The sequence below is a fragment of the Phocoena phocoena genome, chromosome 9, assembly GCF_963924675.1.
Source record: "Phocoena phocoena chromosome 9, mPhoPho1.1, whole genome shotgun sequence".
In the NCBI taxonomy this organism is placed as follows: Eukaryota; Metazoa; Chordata; class Mammalia; order Artiodactyla; family Phocoenidae; genus Phocoena; species Phocoena phocoena.
The window spans coordinates 73,576,671-73,595,765 of NC_089227.1; the positions used below are offsets into that span (position 1 = coordinate 73,576,671).

At 39.4% G+C, this 19,095-nt stretch overlaps 1 protein-coding gene across 5 annotated transcripts in view; it reads left to right on the forward strand.

Annotated features, from left to right (window-relative positions):
• ST7 (suppression of tumorigenicity 7) overlaps positions 1 to 19,095 on the forward strand; it is a 262,107-nt gene that overhangs the window by 202,772 nt on the left and 40,240 nt on the right. For all 5 annotated transcript variants that reach the window (XM_065883500.1, XM_065883501.1, XM_065883498.1 and 2 more), the window contains one exon: positions 4,046 to 4,160. In XM_065883500.1, coding sequence (XP_065739572.1) covers positions 4,046 to 4,160 — 115 coding nt within the window. The remainder of the gene's footprint in view (positions 1 to 4,045; positions 4,161 to 19,095) is intronic.

Below are 19,095 nucleotides of genomic sequence, written 5' to 3' on the forward strand. Positions count from 1 at the left end.
CTGTGAAGAATGTCATGGGTAATTTGATATGGATCACATTAAAACTGTAGATTGCTTTGGGTAGTATGCCCATTTTAACAGTATGAATTCTTTCAATCCAAGAGCATGGGATAGCTTTCCATTTCTTTAAATCATCTTCAATTTCCTTTATCAATGTTTCTTAGTTCTCAGAGAAGTCAATATTCTCAAAAACTGTTTTTCCACCCCCATTTATAGAATGTACACGTACTCCTTTTAAAAGTATTACAACCTATGGTAAATATGAAGGAAGAAATAAAAATCACTTTTAATCTCACTAACCAGAAATAACTACTAGTATACATTTTGGTATGTTTCTAACCAAGTATGTTTCTATGCATAGATACAGAAGAAAAGCTTGATCTTATTGTGTTATTTGGTTTGTATCTTACTTTTTCTAATGTAATGTCATGTGTCTGCATTTCCAAGGCATGCCATTAATAATTATTTGAGAATTTAGCTACTAATGACTGTATATCATAGTCCAATAGATGACTTTATCTTATTTTACATAAATGCCTCATAATAGATAAAGTTTTAAGTTGCTTGCATTTTTCACTACTATAAATAATGTCGTGAAAGACAATCTTGTTTGTAAATTTATATTCACATCTGCATATTTCCTTAGGATACGTCCAGCCACGTCAGTGGTTGCCTTTTAAGCAGGCTTGAGATGGACTCAAGTGTGTTTATTTGAAAAGCTGTTATGACAGTAATGTGAAGGGTGGGCTGGAAAAAGATGATCTAGAAGTAAGCAGAGGAAGATGCTATTTGAGCAATTTAGGCCAAGTGTAAGGGCATAAACTAAGTTATTGGCAGCAAGGTCATAGAAAAGAGGAAATGATAACGATTCTTAAAGTGTTTGCTTGTTTTATGTTTATGTATTTGTTTGCATGACAGAGCTTTCTTCGAACCTGATGAAAACTACCAGCATTTTTCACATATGAATTCAGGGGTTTAGGGACCTCTAAGGTGGCTATTGTGGGTAGGGCGAAGAGGTTAGTGGGGCTTAATGGTTCTTTTCCGAAATAGGAAGTACTACAGGGTGGGGGGGGGGAAACAGGTTTGAAGGGTTGGCGTGGGGAGGAGAAATTTATGAGCCCAGTATTAGATGGATCTGGTAAAACTGTCAAGGAGGTAGTTTGTAAATTGATATAATGGCTTAGGAGAGAGGTCAGAGCAGGATGTGAGGATGTGAGGATGTGGGAGCCATCCCCACAAAGGTGGTGGTGGTATTGAGACCCTGGACACAGAAGTACCCTAGAGATGAGGGTGTTTATGTGAAGGGCACTTGGGGCATAACCAGGGAGACAACCTTCTCCTAAGTAGCAGGCAAGGGGGAAACTAGAGAAGGAGCTAGAAGATAAGTACGAAGAAAACCAGAAGGGAATGGTGTTGAGGAAGCCAAGAGACACAAGAGTTTCAAGGAAAAAGTCATCAAACTGTCCATTGTTGCAGAGGTCAAGCACGAAAAGGACTGGAGGGCGTCCACAGGAGCAATTTAAGTCACCTGGAAATGTGGAATGAACAGATTCAGAGGAATTGTGGGGCTGGAAGCCAGATTGTAGCTTGCAGTGAGGACTGAAGGGAGCTGCGGGAGTAGAACATTCATGGCTTTTTTCTAAGAGAGCGTGCTGTGAAGGGCTGGAGAGGGCCAGGTGCGAGCTAGAGTGAGATGGGACAGCAGAAGGTTCACTTTTTCTTCTTGTTTATATTCAAGAAGCAAAGCTAGATTTCCAAATTGTCATATGACTTCGATTACCTCTCCAACATTTGTTATTTGCCATGTTTAAAATCCTTTTATTGGTGATTATTTTTTTGGACATGGTATACTCTGTCCAAGCATCCAGCAAAAGCATTGCTGCCCAGACTCCTAGCATCTTACTTCAAGTTCTGTTTAAACAAGCCAAGACCTCCATGTTTGCTCTTAGTCTCATTGGATTTTAATTAGACCCCCCTCTCAGTTTTTAAGCTTCAGCATACTAATATTTGGAGTTGCACTTTTTAAATTATAGAATATGATTTGTGTCCTTGAAGTTTGACCTTTACCTGAAGAATTGGTTGAAAATGGTAAATGTTTAAATGTTGCAGGTTAGAGAATGTCTTGATTGTGTTGCCAAATGCTGAATGACAGAGAGATTTAATTCTAACAAGCACTAATTATAAAGGGAAAAAAAATCAAAAGGTGATGTCAGCCAGAATCAAAGTGAACCAGAACAAGAAATACTTTTATTGGTTACAGAACATCAACAATGTGTGATACAGCCTTATTCACTTACTTTACTAGCAATGAAAATACTGCAGGCTGTCTCTAGGGGGTTCAGACAGGCTTATTGAAGACATAATCATTTTGATAGGTGTTATTCGTTGGTAATATGATGCTTTGGAGTGGCAGAAAATTACTCATTTTTAGAGATATGCTAAATGTTCTCTTGGCTTTAAAAAAACAAAACAATATGGCAAAGATTTTATAACTTGGAAGAAGTGGATAGTCAATGCAATGTATCCACTGGTTTCTTGCTTAACAGTAAATTAGCCTATTCTTGAGTATTATTTCTCTCAGCACAATTGCTTTAAATATTTTGACATCAAAAAAAGAGGTATCGGGGCTTCCCTGGTGGCGCAGTGGTTGAGAGTCCGCCTGCTGATGCAGGGGACACGGGTTCGTGCCCCGCTCTGGGAAGATCCCACATGCTGTGGAGCGGCTGGGCCCGTGAGCCATGGCCGCTGAGCCTGCGCGTCTGGAGCCTGTGCTCCGCAGCCGGAGAGGCCACAACAGTGAGAGGCCTGCATACCGCAAAAAAAAAAAAAAAAAAAAAAAGAGGTATCACTTTTTTAGAGGTCATTGTGTTATAATAGAAAACAGTTATCCATTTAGGAGATTAAATAGAGGTTATATACGTATACATCAATACATACATACACACACACATATATATAAATAGGCATGTGTGTGCGTGTGTGTCTTTGCTTTATAAAGACCCTGGTTATCTTTTTCTTAAGGTGAGATTTATTTTTCTTGAAGGTAAGATTTTACTCTGAAGTTCTTGGTCCTGTCTTCTTTCTCTTTGTTTTCCAGTGAAATTCATTATTATATCTTTTAACTCTCTTTGGACCTCTCTTCCTCCCCATGCTGTCGAGAACCTGAGGCCGTTCCTTTAATCATTCTTTCACCATTCTAGCCAGTTCTCTTCTTGACTTCTCATTGGATCTAATTCAGTCTTCCCAGGCTCAACCTCATCATTTGACATCTTTGCCACTGTACCTGGGCTGCTGAGCTCTGTTAGCTGAAACTTGACAGCAGTGCCAGTTATAACCTCTGCAAATCCATGGTCTGTTAGGGCCCCAAGACGGCCTCTGCAATCCTCGATTGTTCTACACTTTGACCGCTGTCTTCCTATTTCCTCCCTGCCACCTGTTCCCTCAGTCTCAGAAAATAATCTTGACTTCTGTTTTATTGAGACCACCAGGCAGGAACTCCTGAACATCCTCTTCTTTTACTAACATTCCCTGTCTCACTACCTACAAATTTTCTCAACACATATCACCTTCTAGTTATTTTCCTACTTTTTCTCCTTAACTTGGTCACCAGGCTGCTCAGAAGAGTAGTGCCTTTTGTTTCCCCTTCTACCCTCTGGCTTCCATCCAAAACTGCTAACTGTTAACACCTATGAGATGGTTTTCAGCCTTCACTTGATTTGACCTTTAAGGCATTTTAACATTATTCAGTACTACCTCTAAACATGTTCCTCAGTGTTCATAAAAACTCCTCACTTTTGGAATTTCTCCCACCTTACTTCCTCACAAATTCAAAGTTGCCATTTTTCCAAAATAGCAGGAAAAAATTTAAGCATTTATTGCTTCACAACATAATAATTGATATGAATGCTTATCATTCAGTATTAATTATACTTCTAAAAATTACATTATACTTTTAAATATAGTGTATGAATATAACTCAGTATTAGTTATACTTTAAAAAGATAAGAAACATATATTAATTATTCCTTGGTTTCTTCTTTCCTAGTTAATGAAGGAGTTCCCTCTCCTGAGCATGTTCAACATCCATGAAAACCTTTTAGAAGCCCTTCTGGAACTACAAGCATATGCTGATGTTCAGGCAGTCTTAGCAAAGTATGATGGTAAGTCCTTGGGTACTTTTATCTACTTGAGTATTCCTCTCTTCTAGGTGTATTTCAATGATTAGATCAGAAGGATCATTTTTATAGCACAGCACTTTGATGACTATCCTCTTAGAGAATTTCCACCTGATTTCCGTGGTCAGGAATCACTCAGAACCTCTGCACGTAGCATGTACCTTGCTGGAACAGCACTGACTGTTTGAGCTCCTGCTGTGACCCCTGATCGGCTGACTGTGACCACTACCTGTTGGTTATGTTGATCCTTCAAAGCAATGGAACAGCTGGTAGCTCTTGCTACAAACCTTGTGACAGTTCAGTAATATTTGAAGATAAGATCATGGCCCTTTCATCCCAGGTCTTCTCCTCATTAGCAGAATAACCCCCATTTCTTCATGAGAGGCTTTGCCATTCTGGTTCCTCACCCATGAGCACAGAATAACATTTTGCCTCTTCTTAATAAACCAGAAAAAGTAAGCTGACATCTCCTAGATATTTGAAAACTCTTCCGCTCATATTGCCATTGTCTGTGAATTTACTATTTGATTAATTGTACAAAAATTTTCTACATAATTACCTGCCATGACTTAGCTTCTGGAATCTCTGCAGAATTTCATACTCTTCTGCCATATTTTATTAACTGTCTCCTGAAAATAAATATATTTGCTTTTAAAATGGATATTAGGGAGTGATTACTTATGATCATTGTTTACTTTATACAATATTTTTTCTTAAGTAAGCACCTTTAGTGCATTTAAAGAATTATTCAGGGGGACTTCCCTGGTGGCACAGTGGTTAAGAATCCCCCTGCCAATGCGGGGGACACAGGTTTGAACCCTGGTCTGGGAAGATCCCACATGCTGCGGAGTCACTAAGCCCGTGCGCCACAACTACTGAGCCTGTGCCCTAAAGACTGCGAGCCACAACTACTGAAGCCCACGTGCCTAGAGCCCGTGCTCCGCAACAAGAGAAGCCACGGCAACGAGAAGTCCGCACACCGCAACAAAGAGTAGCCCCTGCTCGCCTCAACTAGAGAAAGCACGCGCACAGCAGCGAAGACCCAACACGGCCAAAAATAATAAATAAATAAAATTAATTTATAAAAATAAAAAAATAATTATTCAGGTCAAAATAGTCATCAAACATATAGGGCAAACTATACTATTTGAGTCTTGTTTTTGACCTACAGTTCTTCACAAGGAATCTCTGAAATAGGTTAGAGTTGTTACCCCTGCAGTTGGAGGAACTGAGGCATCACGAGACTGTTTTTGTTTTATTTTATTGTTAATTCTTGCTCAAACTGATGGAAACTAAAACCCGTCCGCCAGTGATGGCATCACTTGGCCTGTGCAAACATGAGCACCCTGTGTAACAAGATATACGCTACCTAATATGGAACTGATTTTAGAAAGAGACAAAAGTATTTGTGGCACACTTTATAGTAAACAAAATAAAGACTGTTTGGCCTTCATGTCAGCTCACTTTTGTTCTCTGTTTATATGTGGAATCTCTGTTGGGATGACCTTGGGAGTCTAAGCCAGGAAACTACCTTAGAGGCAAAATGCTCATACATTACAGGCCTTTTAGTACCAGCAGAACCCAGCACATGGGTTCAAGTGGCCATGCACTTTTCCACATGCTGCCCCGTAGCCATCAGTGTCATGGCAAGGTTCCAGTGTTCTCATCCCCAGCGCCGACCTGCCCTCAGCCTGATACATCAAGGCTTAAGAAAAGATTTAACCAACAGAGCCTTTGGGATCTCAAATCTCCTAAGGCTCCTTTCATGAAGATTTTGGCTCATTACAGAAATCATCAGCTTGTGTTACGAGACTGAGCGTAAAATAAAGAAATGAACTCATTTGGAGCTTTCTGTTGTCTCTCTCTATCCCTTTGCACAGCCTCTGTTCCACAACAACCAAAAGCTGATTTATTAGATTCTGATAACATATGTCCACATTATTCGTTACAAGAGCTTGTCCCACCCTCCACTAAAACTTGGCTCTCACTTTGCAAAATTCCTTTGTTGCAAATGGACAAACTCACCATACCAAGGCCCTTGTGTTGAGCTTTGTTTATGTTTGTACCTGGCAACAGAGATGATGTTCTTATTCATTATTCATGGAAAAAGAGCCTCATTAGTGGCAGGACACATACTGTTGCTGAGATACCTCGTTAGGGGTTTTAAGTTCAGCAGTTGTCAATAGACTGCAGATGACCTAACCCCAGCTGAATTCTGGAGGGTGTTTTGGTACAGACTTGGCTTAGGCCAGTGTCATTTACAGTAGAACTATAATGAAGTGGCTGCTGAAGTTACTGTTGCTTGAGGAGTGAGCTGCAACCACACAAGACTATTAAACGCATGCCTCTTCTTCCTCACCCCGTACCATAAAATGGGCTCTTTCAAGTTCATCCCTGCTGCTTTTCCTGGAGACCCAAAGGACCTTGACCCAGTTCTGGTCCCATTTTCTGTCCCTGTGTTAGAAAGTGGGTGCTTCAGAGGGCTTGGAGTGCAGACAGCAATGGGGGTGCCCTGTTCTTCACCCTGGTTCAGATGTCATCATCCTAATCCATGAGATGCTGGAGACAGCACTTTGAATCCCAGCCTCACCATCCCTCGCCATCGAGCCACACCCAAAGCAGCAGGATTATATGTTATCTTTGCAAATTGGAATGCTCTGGTTTGGTAGCTGTTTCTTGGATGTTTTATGGGTACAGCCATCCTTCTTTATTACATTTGCTAGGTAGCTGAATTTTTTTAAGTAGTATGTTGAGAGGTGACACAATGGGATTAGTGCTGCTTTTCTGACCTTTGCAAAAAGGATTTAGAAATACGGTAAAGCATGGGGGAAAAAAACACAACATGTTCTGAGGAAAGGAGGAAGGCAACCTGTATTCCCTTTGCCTCATTCTTATTCTTCTTCACTTTTTTATTTGCTTTGACTTTTAAAAGTGACATTTACAAAGTCCTTTTACAGTGGAGCCCTTTGGCAACCCTGCATTCTTAGTAGGATTACCAGGTAACTGATCACGCCTCCTTGTAAACTGCAGTCTAATTTTGATTTTTTCCCTTGAGATAACTTCTGATCTTATATTATTCTAGCCATTAGTCTGAAATGCTGTCTTGCCAGCCTCAGGAGTTTCCATGCTCTTCTAGTTTCAATTTGTTAAACAACATTATGGGTGGGCAGTTTTTATCCAGGTGATTGGTGTTGGTTTTGGAGTGTCCTTCACACAATAACTAAAAAAACAGCTAGCATTGAGTTCTTATAATGTGTCAGGGTCAGACGTGGTTCTAAGCTCTATGTGGATGGACTCATTTATTCTCACCACAAACATATGAGGCAGATACTATTATTAGCCCCATTTTACAGCTGTGGTTACTGGTACAGAGAAGAGTTAAGTAATTTGCTGAAGTGAAGAGCCTAAGATGTCAAGTAAAGCCCTGGAGATGTTACGTTATGAGAGCAGAGATAAACTGAGAACAGTCTTTGTTCAATAAGATGTGAATTATATGAGGAAAGGAAAGCCAGGATAAAAGCTGAGGTGGTCTGACCCCTGGCCCGTCCTCTTAACCATCATCATACTTCCACTGGTCTCTGCTGTTGGCAGTATTTTTTATTGTTTTTATTAACACTGTTCTTGTTGTTATTATCAGCTACAGTTTGTTGAGAACCTACCACGTGCCAAGCACATTGCACACACTACCTATAACCCTTACAGTGTCTTTGCAAGGAGGTAGTTATTCCATTTTAGCAGATGCAGAAACTGAGGCTTGTGAATTTAAGTAACTTTCAAGACCACATTCCTTGAAAACTGTAGAACTGAGATGCAAATTCAGGTTTAGCTGGCTTTAAAAGCCCATGTGTTTTTCATAAATGTAAGCCTTGCTGAAGTGACTTTCACTCCCTCTCTCACTCCTCTTACAAAGGCATGAATTAGGCGGGCTGGAGCCGTGGTGCAGAATTTCAATAATGCCAAATTGTCTTTTAAGATTCTTTTAAAATCGTTCCTTAAGAATTGGGCATATCGATATTTGCTTATCTTTCTGAAACCATCTTCAAAATATGTCTTTCTATCTTCAACATGTACCTGATTTCTTTAGTCACAAAGGGGATTTGATGTATGATGTCCATTTAATTGGAGATTTATCTTTTTTTTTTCAGTCATACATTAGCTATAAAGACAGAAATGTTTTTTAAGATCATTAAGCCATCAGAACCTTCTTTTCAAAGCCATTGAGAAAGTTGTTGCAAGCTTTGGATTGCCTTTCAAAGAAGTTTATAGGCCACCTAGGTTGAAAGCTTAAGTCTCAAAGATTAGGGTGGGAATGGGGAAAAGAATTCATGCGTTTCTTATTCATTATCATTTGCCCATTTCAATTTTAGAAGAATCTCACAGAGCAAGTGAATAGGAATGTGAGTGCTAATTTTGTGAGCATTTCCTTTGGGAGTGTCTAGTTCTGTCTCTAGTTAGTGATCCCTGAGGATGCCAAAGGCAGTCCTGTTGGTGGGGAAGACCTGCTGAGATCAAGTCCCAGCTCTGCCTTTCACTGGCTGAGTGAACTTCAGCAAATCACTTAACCTTCTAAGCTTCCATTTCTTTCTCTGGAAATGGAATCGAGGCTTAGAAAGCCTAAGTAACTTGCCCAGGATCACGCAGCCGGGAATTTGTTGTGAGGATTAAAGCGGTTAATCCATGGTAAATGTTTAGAACAGTGTGGGCCATACAGTAAGAATTCAGTAACTATTAACCATTATAAAGCGCTAAGGTGACCACTCCTGAACTTCACCTCTGTTCTCAATCCATTTTGTTCAAATGGAAAACCATACATAAAATGTCAGTTAAAATGAGAGCATAAAAGCCCAGTCTTTTGCCCCCCCCAAAATTGTTATGGCCTGTTATTAAAATTAATTTTAGATCTCATAGGACATATGTGTAGATATTTGGTAAGAATGGAAATGCTTAGTTTTATCTATAAACAACTCTAACATTTGGAAAGCTGAAAAAGGAAAAATGCCCAACATTTTCACTCCTGATCAAAAGACAAATTGTTTCAGCCTTGGGGCAATTTGTACCAATAGAAATACAAATCCAAGCTCTTTTCGATATTTACTCCATTAGGTCATTTAGTGATTGCCCTAAATTTGGGGGCAGGAACTTCCCTGTGAGGGACAGCTGGTCTTTTTTATAGTCACGAATACTATATAAATGCAACAACTATATCAAGACCATTTTTACTGGTGCCATCAAGCCCATCCTAAATTAGCATTATTATCTACCATCTGGCAATGTGCAAAGGGTATACTTTCAAGAACAAGACATGTTTGTAACATTGGGGGAAATACTTTCATCTCAGTAGATTGAAAACAGAAATTCTAAAGAAAGCATGAGGGAATCACTCTATGTTGAGACTATTCAGAGAATAAGCTTTTTGCTAATCATTGGTTTGCAGAGTCAGCATGTAGTTATAAGTAAAAATTTTGTACACTTTGTTCGTTGCCCAGGGCCTTATAACTAGTACAAGTTACTCAACTATCATCTCCATTCCTCTGAAATGGTCACTGGATACCCTGTCTTTTGGTTAGGCTGTTTTCCATTTATGTTTGTGGAATAAGAGGGATTTGAGACGCCAGAAGGACCAGTGAATAAAATCTCTATTGACGGGACTTCCCTGGTGGCACAGTGGTTAAGACTCCACGCTCCCAGTGCAGGGGGCCCGGGTTCGATCCCTGGTCAGGGAACTAGATCCCGCATGCATGCCACAACCAAGCGTTCACATGCCACAACTAAGGAGCCCTCGAGCCGCAACTAAGACCTGGCACAACCAAATAAAATAAATAAATATTAAAAAAAAAAAATCTGTATTGAAGCGGTCAGCGTCAGGCTGTCCAGACCTCCAAAATGGTGCTTTTCGGTCAAGTGTATGTATAGATGTGAGTTCTGATGCCATAGGCACAGGCAGCTTCTGACACATATCCACTACAAAAGGAGGCTGCATTCAAGAAAGAGGGTTGGAAGTGTCATCAGTCCCTAATGACAGACTCGAAGCCTAGTCCAGCTCCCTTCCCTGGCCTGGCTCTTATGGAAAAGATCAAGGATACCCGGCAAATGCTGAAGAGAATCCTTGTGTAAAAGATAGGCAGGTAATCCCGTTGCTGCTTCAAAGAAGAAAATAATTATCAGCACTGACACCATGGGCTATGGCTTCAGGCTGGTAAGCGCGAGTGACTGAGAAGTGATGGCCCTGTATAGCTTTGCAGTGGGTGCCCTGCTGACTTGGAAACTAAGAGTTAGATCCATCAAGAGGACTAGGCCTTTGAGGTTACAAAGGGCATGTATATACTATACATGAAATGAGTGGGAGTTCTGATAACAGAGGCTATTTCAGTGAAGACTGTGTACGTGAAAAACTTCTACAGTCTCTGATGATGGAAGACATTTTATGAATGCATACATCTGTGATTCGCAGAGTTGGCACATGAACAAACCCTCTAAATTTATGCTGGCTTTAGTAATCCTTACTGCCCAGTTATCATAATTTACCAAGGTAACATCCCTCCTTAGCTGGCCATCACCATCACATAAACTGCCATATTTGGCTCCAGGGCACCAGCCACAGAAGGGCCTCCTGACACAGACCTTTTGGGGTAATCCAATTCCAAAGTTGCAAACAAGATCTGTTGTTTGGCTTTGTAGCATGATAGTTGAATCCGTGTTGCCTGCCTCTCCCCCTCCTCCAGGTTACCAAGATCATGTAGTATTTCCCCATCCCAGGTGGCACATCATTTTGAGGTTCTAGTATATCAGTCCTTTCTATTTCTTCAGTGGAGTTTTCACCTTTGGTTGAAAGGGGACCTTAGATTGACTTTTTGAAGGTGGGACAGAAAGACTTCATACTGTCTGGAACCCCCCCAAAAAAATCTAAGGACAGAATTTTACATACCTGTTGTTTTCATTGCATCATATCATGAACAGGAGTAAACTGAGAAATTTTCTTGAAGACAGTCACATGGAGGACAGCATCACATAATGGTACAGTAATAAGACATTACAGTCCACAAACAGGAAGGAGAAGTGGGCTGCATTTTCATTCGTTTGTTTTTCAATTTTGTTTGTTTGGTTAGTCAGTTCGTGGCTCTAAAAGCGTCTGTCAAGGCTACACAAACTTCAAGTATATCAATTTGCTGGGCAACCAAGAAAAGTGATGCTTGATACTATGTAATCTTAAATGGTTATAAGAGTAATTAGGTTAATTTTTTCAAATTAATTCAGCAAGGATCTATCAAACCTTTATGTTGAAGATACTAACTTTTAGGTGCTTCCACATTCAGAGATGAATATGATTTACTCTGTGTCGCCAAGAAGCTTTCGGTCTATTGAAGAAAGATGTTAAAAACAAAAAACAACGCATGGTGAGTCGAGGTGGGATGAATCCGTGCTCAGTGAATCAGTTTGAAACATGCTGGGGGAAGTACAGAGAAAGAAACTCTTTGAGAGCAAGCCCTGTGTCCTCTTCCTCTTGGACACTTATGTACTACAGTAGGTGTTCAGAGCATCCATGGTGAACGAACAGCTTGTTAGATGGAGATGCACTATGACGTAGTGTCCTTACTTGTGAGGTGCTTTGGGACTTATCTGCTGGTTGCCACCCTTGAAAACATTCTTTTAGAAGTAGAGATGTAAAATTGACCCTCAGTTGACTAATCTCATGCACAGGGAAAGTAATGGTCCTTTTAAAATTACATCTTGATTGTTATTATTATTGCAGATGAACAAAAGGAAATAAGGCGAAAAGATTATCCCTGGAAAAATTCTGTCCTATCTAAAGTTTTGCCCCATGGGTTTTCTGAGACACATCAAATTGACAGTTTTACTCATAATTACATAAATTTGTCCTAAGATTATTTCATTGAATTGCAGGTTTGATCTTATGAGCCATTTAGGACTTTTGAAAACTTAACAGTCATCCTCCCTGAGATGACTTTTTTTTTTTTTTTCAGCAGCATCATTCTCGTAAAGGGTCCCTGGGAGCCAGAAGATGTGTGGTTTGCCTTCCTTGTTTCTGGACAAAAATTCTACTTTTCTTCAACCTTGTTTCAGCTTTTACTCTTGCCTTCTTCCTGCCCCACTTTTTCATTCCACTGCCTTTTCAAATAGACATCTAGATTTAGAGCACAGTCCAATGTCATGCCTTCTACCGGAATGCTGTAAGCAAAGATAGAGGAAGTATACGTGTTGAGAAATAACAAGTTTATGACTCCCTCTTAAAGCACCCATCAACACTGATCACTTTTGGCTCCCAGAAGCTAAATTAGAAGTAAATGTTTGCATGTTGAAGGAAGGTAATATCAAGTGATTTGATATGTTAGTACATTACCTTAGGATTTTATTCAGCAAACACTGACCACCAACTATGTTTCAAACATTGCTTTGTGTTGTGGGTACAAAGTGATGAAGAAACACAGCTTTTACCCCTAAAGCACACCACGTAAGTAGGAGAGGGAAATAAGAGAATGGACAATCGCTGTAAAGTGTAAAGACTGATAGAGTTTAACCCAAGATGGAAGGGACACCTCATCCAGGGTAATGAGGGAAGCCACTCCAGTGGAGGTGGGATCTGTGCTGAGCCAGATAGCGCAGGTGCTGGAGGCAAAGAGAATATGTCCAGAGGTTCAGGGCAGTTTTGACACAGCTTGTGAGGAGAACTCTTTCCCACAGAGCAGAGGGAAGACAGAGGCTGTAGCAAAGGGCTGAACTTGCACTGGGTGAGTTAAGCAGGGGCCAGGCCTCAAAAAGCTTTGGATCTAGTTTGGATTTTGTTCTGGAGACCATGGAGAGACTTGGAGGCAATGTCAGCAGAGGAGGGGCTTCAGCCTGCCCCCAGAGTGAGGGGAGTGGCACAGTGGATTCACACTCTACCCTTTTTTGACTTGAGGTGGTTGAGAGATGAATGCTGGGAAAGCCCTAAGATGTGAAGGAGTAGAATGCCGCTGGAGAGGACAGGGGAGGTGATTTCAGACTCTGCGAAGAAACAGAATTCTATCCTTCGGGGAAACATATGCAGGGTTTTCCAACCAACAAGTATAAAAGAGCTTTTAGAGTTTGGCTTTTCTTCTTTATACAACAAATGGGAATCCCAGTGCAGAAACTTTTTTTTATTTCCTGGGTGATCGAAACTTTCTATTTTAAACTATAGCTACTTCATTTCATTTGCTCTCCTGGGATCTCTTTCTTAACTATGTAGACCCGGTATAAGCCTTAGATAATCTGTCTTTCGGGGGCATGTAACTAAGATGTTATCGAGAGCCTGCCAGTATTCATGTAACCCACCAACACCTGCCTACTTCTGCTGAGTCATAACAACGACATGAGGAGGGAAAACATAGTGGAATGTGGGGAACAGGTGGAAGGTCCACCTAGTCTTCAGAGGTGGTGAATTTGGAGCAGGCGATGTGAAGGCCTGCACCTGTCAATCTACGAGTCTCATTTGCTAAAAGCAAAGCTTCTGACAAGGTCTTGTCTTATACTTTAATTACAACCAAAGTAGACAAAGCCTGAGAGTGGTTAATACCTTGGATTTAATTCTTACCAAAAAGGAAGCACCTTAAAGGAGAGCATGTTATCGTATAGCTTATAATAACAACAACTAGAAGTCGCACCCTTTTTTTAATTCAAACGAAAGATAAATATAAACCCATAAATGGAGATTCAATAAATACTTTGTGCGGACACTATGTGGCATAGGAGATACAGAGATTTTTAAAGTGGAAATTGGTTCACGAAGGATGAGAGATTCTAAAAGATGAGATTATAGTTATTCCCGCTGGGAAAAAAATGTAAAATTAAACACAAATGATTAAAGTTTATGAAAATATCAGAATGACAAATAGCTAAATAAGTATATACAAGTGAGGTAGAAACCTGTCAGCAGGTGTTCTGGGTGGCTAAAGTTCAGAGGAGGCAAAAGTCTCAAGACTTTATTTGTGAAGCCATTTTCCAAGGAAAATGATAAAGTATGAGAGAATGATGATAAGGAAAATAAAAGCAAGTACCACATTGGCAGTATGGGATGGTGACAAAGACACGCTATTGCAAGACCATCTCTGTCACTAATTAGTTAGGCAGCTCTTAAGTATATCATTTAGCTTCCCTGGGCCTGTATTTTTTATCTGTAAAATGAAAGATTTTTGAGGGCTGACCTACACAGTCATGTGCTGTTGTCCAATTCTTTGATTATCTTGTAGTACTACTATCTGGATAAGAAAGTAATGTGTTAATAAGTTAATAAGAATATACAGCTATTCACTCCTATTTTCTATTTCCCCTCAATACTTTTGATTTTTTTTTTTAAGAATTTCAACAAATAAATCAATCCCAGCAAAATTCTAGAGGAGAGAAATATGTGGTTTATGAACACTTAGGAAAGAGGTGATTGAAGATCCAGCATGGATTTACTGAGGAAGTTGTGTGACATAAAAACAGATGAGATAGTACATGTGAAAATATTTGTAGTCTATACAATAATATTTAAATGTTTCTTATTAAGGCCATTTTTCTTTATATTTCTGAATTAGAGAAATGCCATGGGAGTATTTGTATCTTTATTTAAATAAAACATTTGATAAAATTTTTTAACATCTTTATTGGAGTATAATTGCTTTACAATGGTGTGTTAGTCTCTGCCTTATAGCAAAGTGAATTTTGATAATGTTTTTAATGCTGTCTTTTCAGGTAACGTGGAGCAATGTGGTCATGATGCCTATTACACCATTAATAAATGGTATAATTTAATGGTATAATACCTATCATAACTATTAATAAATGGTTGCACATAGATCATTGCAGACCATTGCAAATTTAGGGTGATCTCTAGAATACCATTTTTGGATTCTCTCCTTGGTATTGCTATGGTCAGTATGTTTTTAAATCAGACCTTGTCAACAGCATAGCACAGTTAAAAAGCGTGTGTTCTGGGGGAAGCTCATTATTTGTTCTAAGTGTGTGATGTCGGCATATTTCTTAACTGTTCTATGCCTCACTTTCCCCATCTATAAAACAGGGCTAGCAGTGGGTCCTATCTCATAGGGTTGCCCTGAGGATTAATGTGTGTAAGTGATTAACAACAGTGCCTGGCACTTAATAAGCCCTTGATAAATGTCAGCAGTAATTTTGATGATGATAATAATCATATGGGGAGGAAGGTGTACTTACGAGGTATATGGAGCAAAGCCGTGAGTGGTAGGTTGAGTTACAACGATGACTAATAGCCTGGACTAATATGCTGAAACCATTAATAGTTAATGGTTTAGATTTTATTTTTTTAGAAGTTTATTTATTTTATTTTTGGCTGCATTGGGTCTTTGTTGCTGCACGTGGCGCGGGCTTTCTGTAGTTGCAGCATGCGTTGGCTTCTCTTGTCGCGGAGCACGGGCTCTAGGTGCACGGGCTTCAGTAGTTGTGGCACGTGGGCTCAGTAGTTGCGGCTTGCAGGCTCTAGAGCGCAGGCTCGGTAGCTGCGGCTTGCAGGCTCTAGAGCGCAGGCTCAGTAGTTGTGGTGCACAGGCTTAGTTGCTCCGCGGCATGTGGGATCTTCCCGGACCAGGGGTCGTGTCCCCTGCATTGGCAGGTGGATTCTTAACCACTGTGCCATCAGAGAAGTCCTAGATTTTATTTTAAGATTTAAAATTTAATGGAGTCAAATGTGAAATCCTGCTCTTAGGTTCAAAAATTCTCATGGCTGAAGTAAAAGAGAAAAGACCTGGCTTTGGCTGAAATTGGTTTGAATAGAATCAGAGGGGTTTGTTGACCACACGACCGTAGGAACAAACCGCTCCAGGTGCTCAGCTTCAGGGCCAGCCCAACTAGTACTCAGAGAATGCTCGTGGCCAGGGCTGCTCAGACTGCACGTTTCCCCTGAGTTCTGTACTGTCGGGTTTCAGGGATTCAGATGATTATTTCCACTTCTAATTCTCATATTTTGAAATCACCCATGGCTCTGTAACAAAAATAAGTGAGAAGCTCTGAAGACTGTGTCAGTTGGGGGGCTAGAAGTATTTATTCTGGAAAAGATTAGGTTTAGAGGAGATAATTTAACCATCTTAGTATTTGAAAGGCCAACCTGAAACATAATCGGATTCTGTTTATTAAACTAGGAAGTAATTTTTAGATAAGGATGCATAGAGAGAATGGAGGGGCCGGAATGATGAAAGGCAAGTAAGAGAAGGCAGCTTCAGGTGACACAGGATTGTAGGTTTGGCTTTTTTTTTTTTTTCGTCTTTTTTATTGTGGTATAAATTACATATTGTAACATGCACAAATCTTAAATGTAGACTGGGATGACTTTTCACCTATGTATATACCTCTGTGATCACCGCCCAGAATCATGGAACTTTCCATCATCTCAGAAAATTGCCCCTCTAACCCAGAAATCATCCTTTTTCTGACCTCTCTCGCCGTATATTAGCTTTGCAAACTTCATACAACCACTATGGAGCACTGTCTACCAGTTTAAACATTCATCTACCTTCTGACTCAATTCCATTTCCAGTTACATATCCAAGAAAAAATGAGGGTTTTTTTTTAAAACCAAACAGTACACAAGAATAGTCACAACAGCTTTCTTCATAGTAGTCCAAAACTGGAGAACAATCCAAGTAGCAATTAGCAAGAGAATAAACATATTGTATATCCACACAATGAAATACGACTTGGCAATAAAAAGGAACGAAGTACTGATACACGCTACAACATGGATGAACCTCAGAAACATCATTTGGAGAGAGAGAACCCAGACACAAAAGTACACATGCTATGATTCCAGTTGTATGAAATTCAAGATTGTAGATTTTAAGGAAAGACTTTCACAACAATTTGATTTTGTACACCTAAGATGCTTGGAGAAAGTTCTTCTTTCATAAAAGGATCTGTATGAAACACAAGATGGAAAGAAATGGAAGGAAAATTAAACTAACGCCAACAGTTCAGCTTTGCCGAAGTGAGAAACATTTATTCAGCATTCCTTGTTTCTACAATGAGTGTATGATGTCTCATTTACTTTGATTTCCTCCTTGGATTCTAATTCTTAAGGGAACTTTCTGGCAATAACGGTAGCTACACACCACTTTCAAAAGACAGAAAAGCACTGCACAGTTAGAGTCTGCTCATACAAAATTGGACTTAGAACGATTTTGAGTTTCTTCCTCAAAATAAAATTTCTGAATAAATTACAAGCAATATTGGAAAGCAGCTTATTTGTTGTTATTTCCTGCTTAAAACTTCTGATACTACCATTTTCATCAGTACGGTTAGTCACCCTGTTCCCCTTACCATTTTATCCATTTGCCTGGTGGCAAAAGCATAAAATCATAGTAGGCAAACAAGTCTATGGAGATAGAGAACAGATTAGTGGTCACTGGGAACAGGTATGGGTGGGGAGGGTACAAATAAAGGGGTAGCGTGAGAAAGTTCCTTTGGAAAAGTTGTGTATTTTGATGGTAGTGGTGGTTACATGAATCTAGCCTTGGGATAAAATTGCATAGAACCACACACACAGGAATGCATGTAAAAACTGGTGAAAACTGAATAAGGTCTGTAATTGACTTAATAGTACTGTACCAACGTCAATTTCTTGGTTTTTTTAATGTTATAATGCAGTTATGTGAGTTGTCACCATTTGAGGGACGCTAAAGGAAGCTTCACAGAACTCCGTGTACTATATTCACAACTTCCTATGACCCCATAATTATTTCAAAATAATAAGTTTCATAATTATAATAGGCAACAACAACCAAGTCTCAGCCTTTTTTTTCTTTTTCCCTAAAGAAATGAAAAAGGCTCATGGGGCAAGCAGCCCATAATAATTAGCTTTCTCCTAGAGGTAACGTATATGGTTTTTTCTTAAAAGTGAGCCAAAACATGCAGGTCCTGCCTCTGATTTAGATATTAGGCATTTGTTAGATTAAAATACGGTTAACAACTGCACACCACAAAAGGAATACACTAACTTTCATGAAGGTATATAAATAATTTTCTACATCTGCGGGCTAACAGCACTTCGTGTAAGTTCTGCCTTTGTCTGTTTATGCTGTCTGTGTCTCGCTCCACCAGTGTATCATATTTGCCCATGAACTTGCTGCAGACAATTTGTAGAAAGAATTCTTCCACTTAGCATCATTGTTATCTTTTAAAAATTCACTTATTACGTGTATGTCGCAGGAAGCTTTGGAAATGAAGGTAAACATAGAAAAAAATTGTCTATAATCCCAGCACCCAGAAATAAAAACTGTTGATATTTGGTATATATAGTTCCAGCCTTTTTATCTCTGTGCATAAAAATGCTTTTTTAAAAATATGTGAAATCATAATTTTTGTAAACTTGTTTTACTTATTGATGTGTACACAACAATGCAACATTTCCCCAGGTCATAAAATACTTTCCACCACATGATTTAACGACTGCATCGAATTGCACCCTGTGGATGTGCAGCACCTTAGCCATTCTCCTATGATTGACATTTGGGCCGTTTCCAGTTTTCTACCGTTAGAAACAATGTCGTGATCAACATCCTTAAAGCTAAATCTTCATGCACAGTTGTGATGATTTCCCTTAGGATAAAGTCTCAGAAGTAGAATTGCTGGGTAGGCAAAATGTTAAAGCATTTGATTTATATTGCCACATTTAAAAAAAAGTGTTGTACACAAAAAACCTTCTTTGAACAAGATGCTTTACCTGAAGGGTAATTTAGGATCAGTTTCTTTATAATGATTCATCCCTGCTTAGAGACAAATTACCATTACCAAATAGATGTATTGCTTTGAAAGAATTAAAAGAAAACTATTGAAAATATATAAGTAAGTTATGCAAGAATTGTTTGCTGTTTTTAATTTTTGTTTAATAGTGAGAGCAAAATAATATACTAAAGAGATAACAAATGGAATG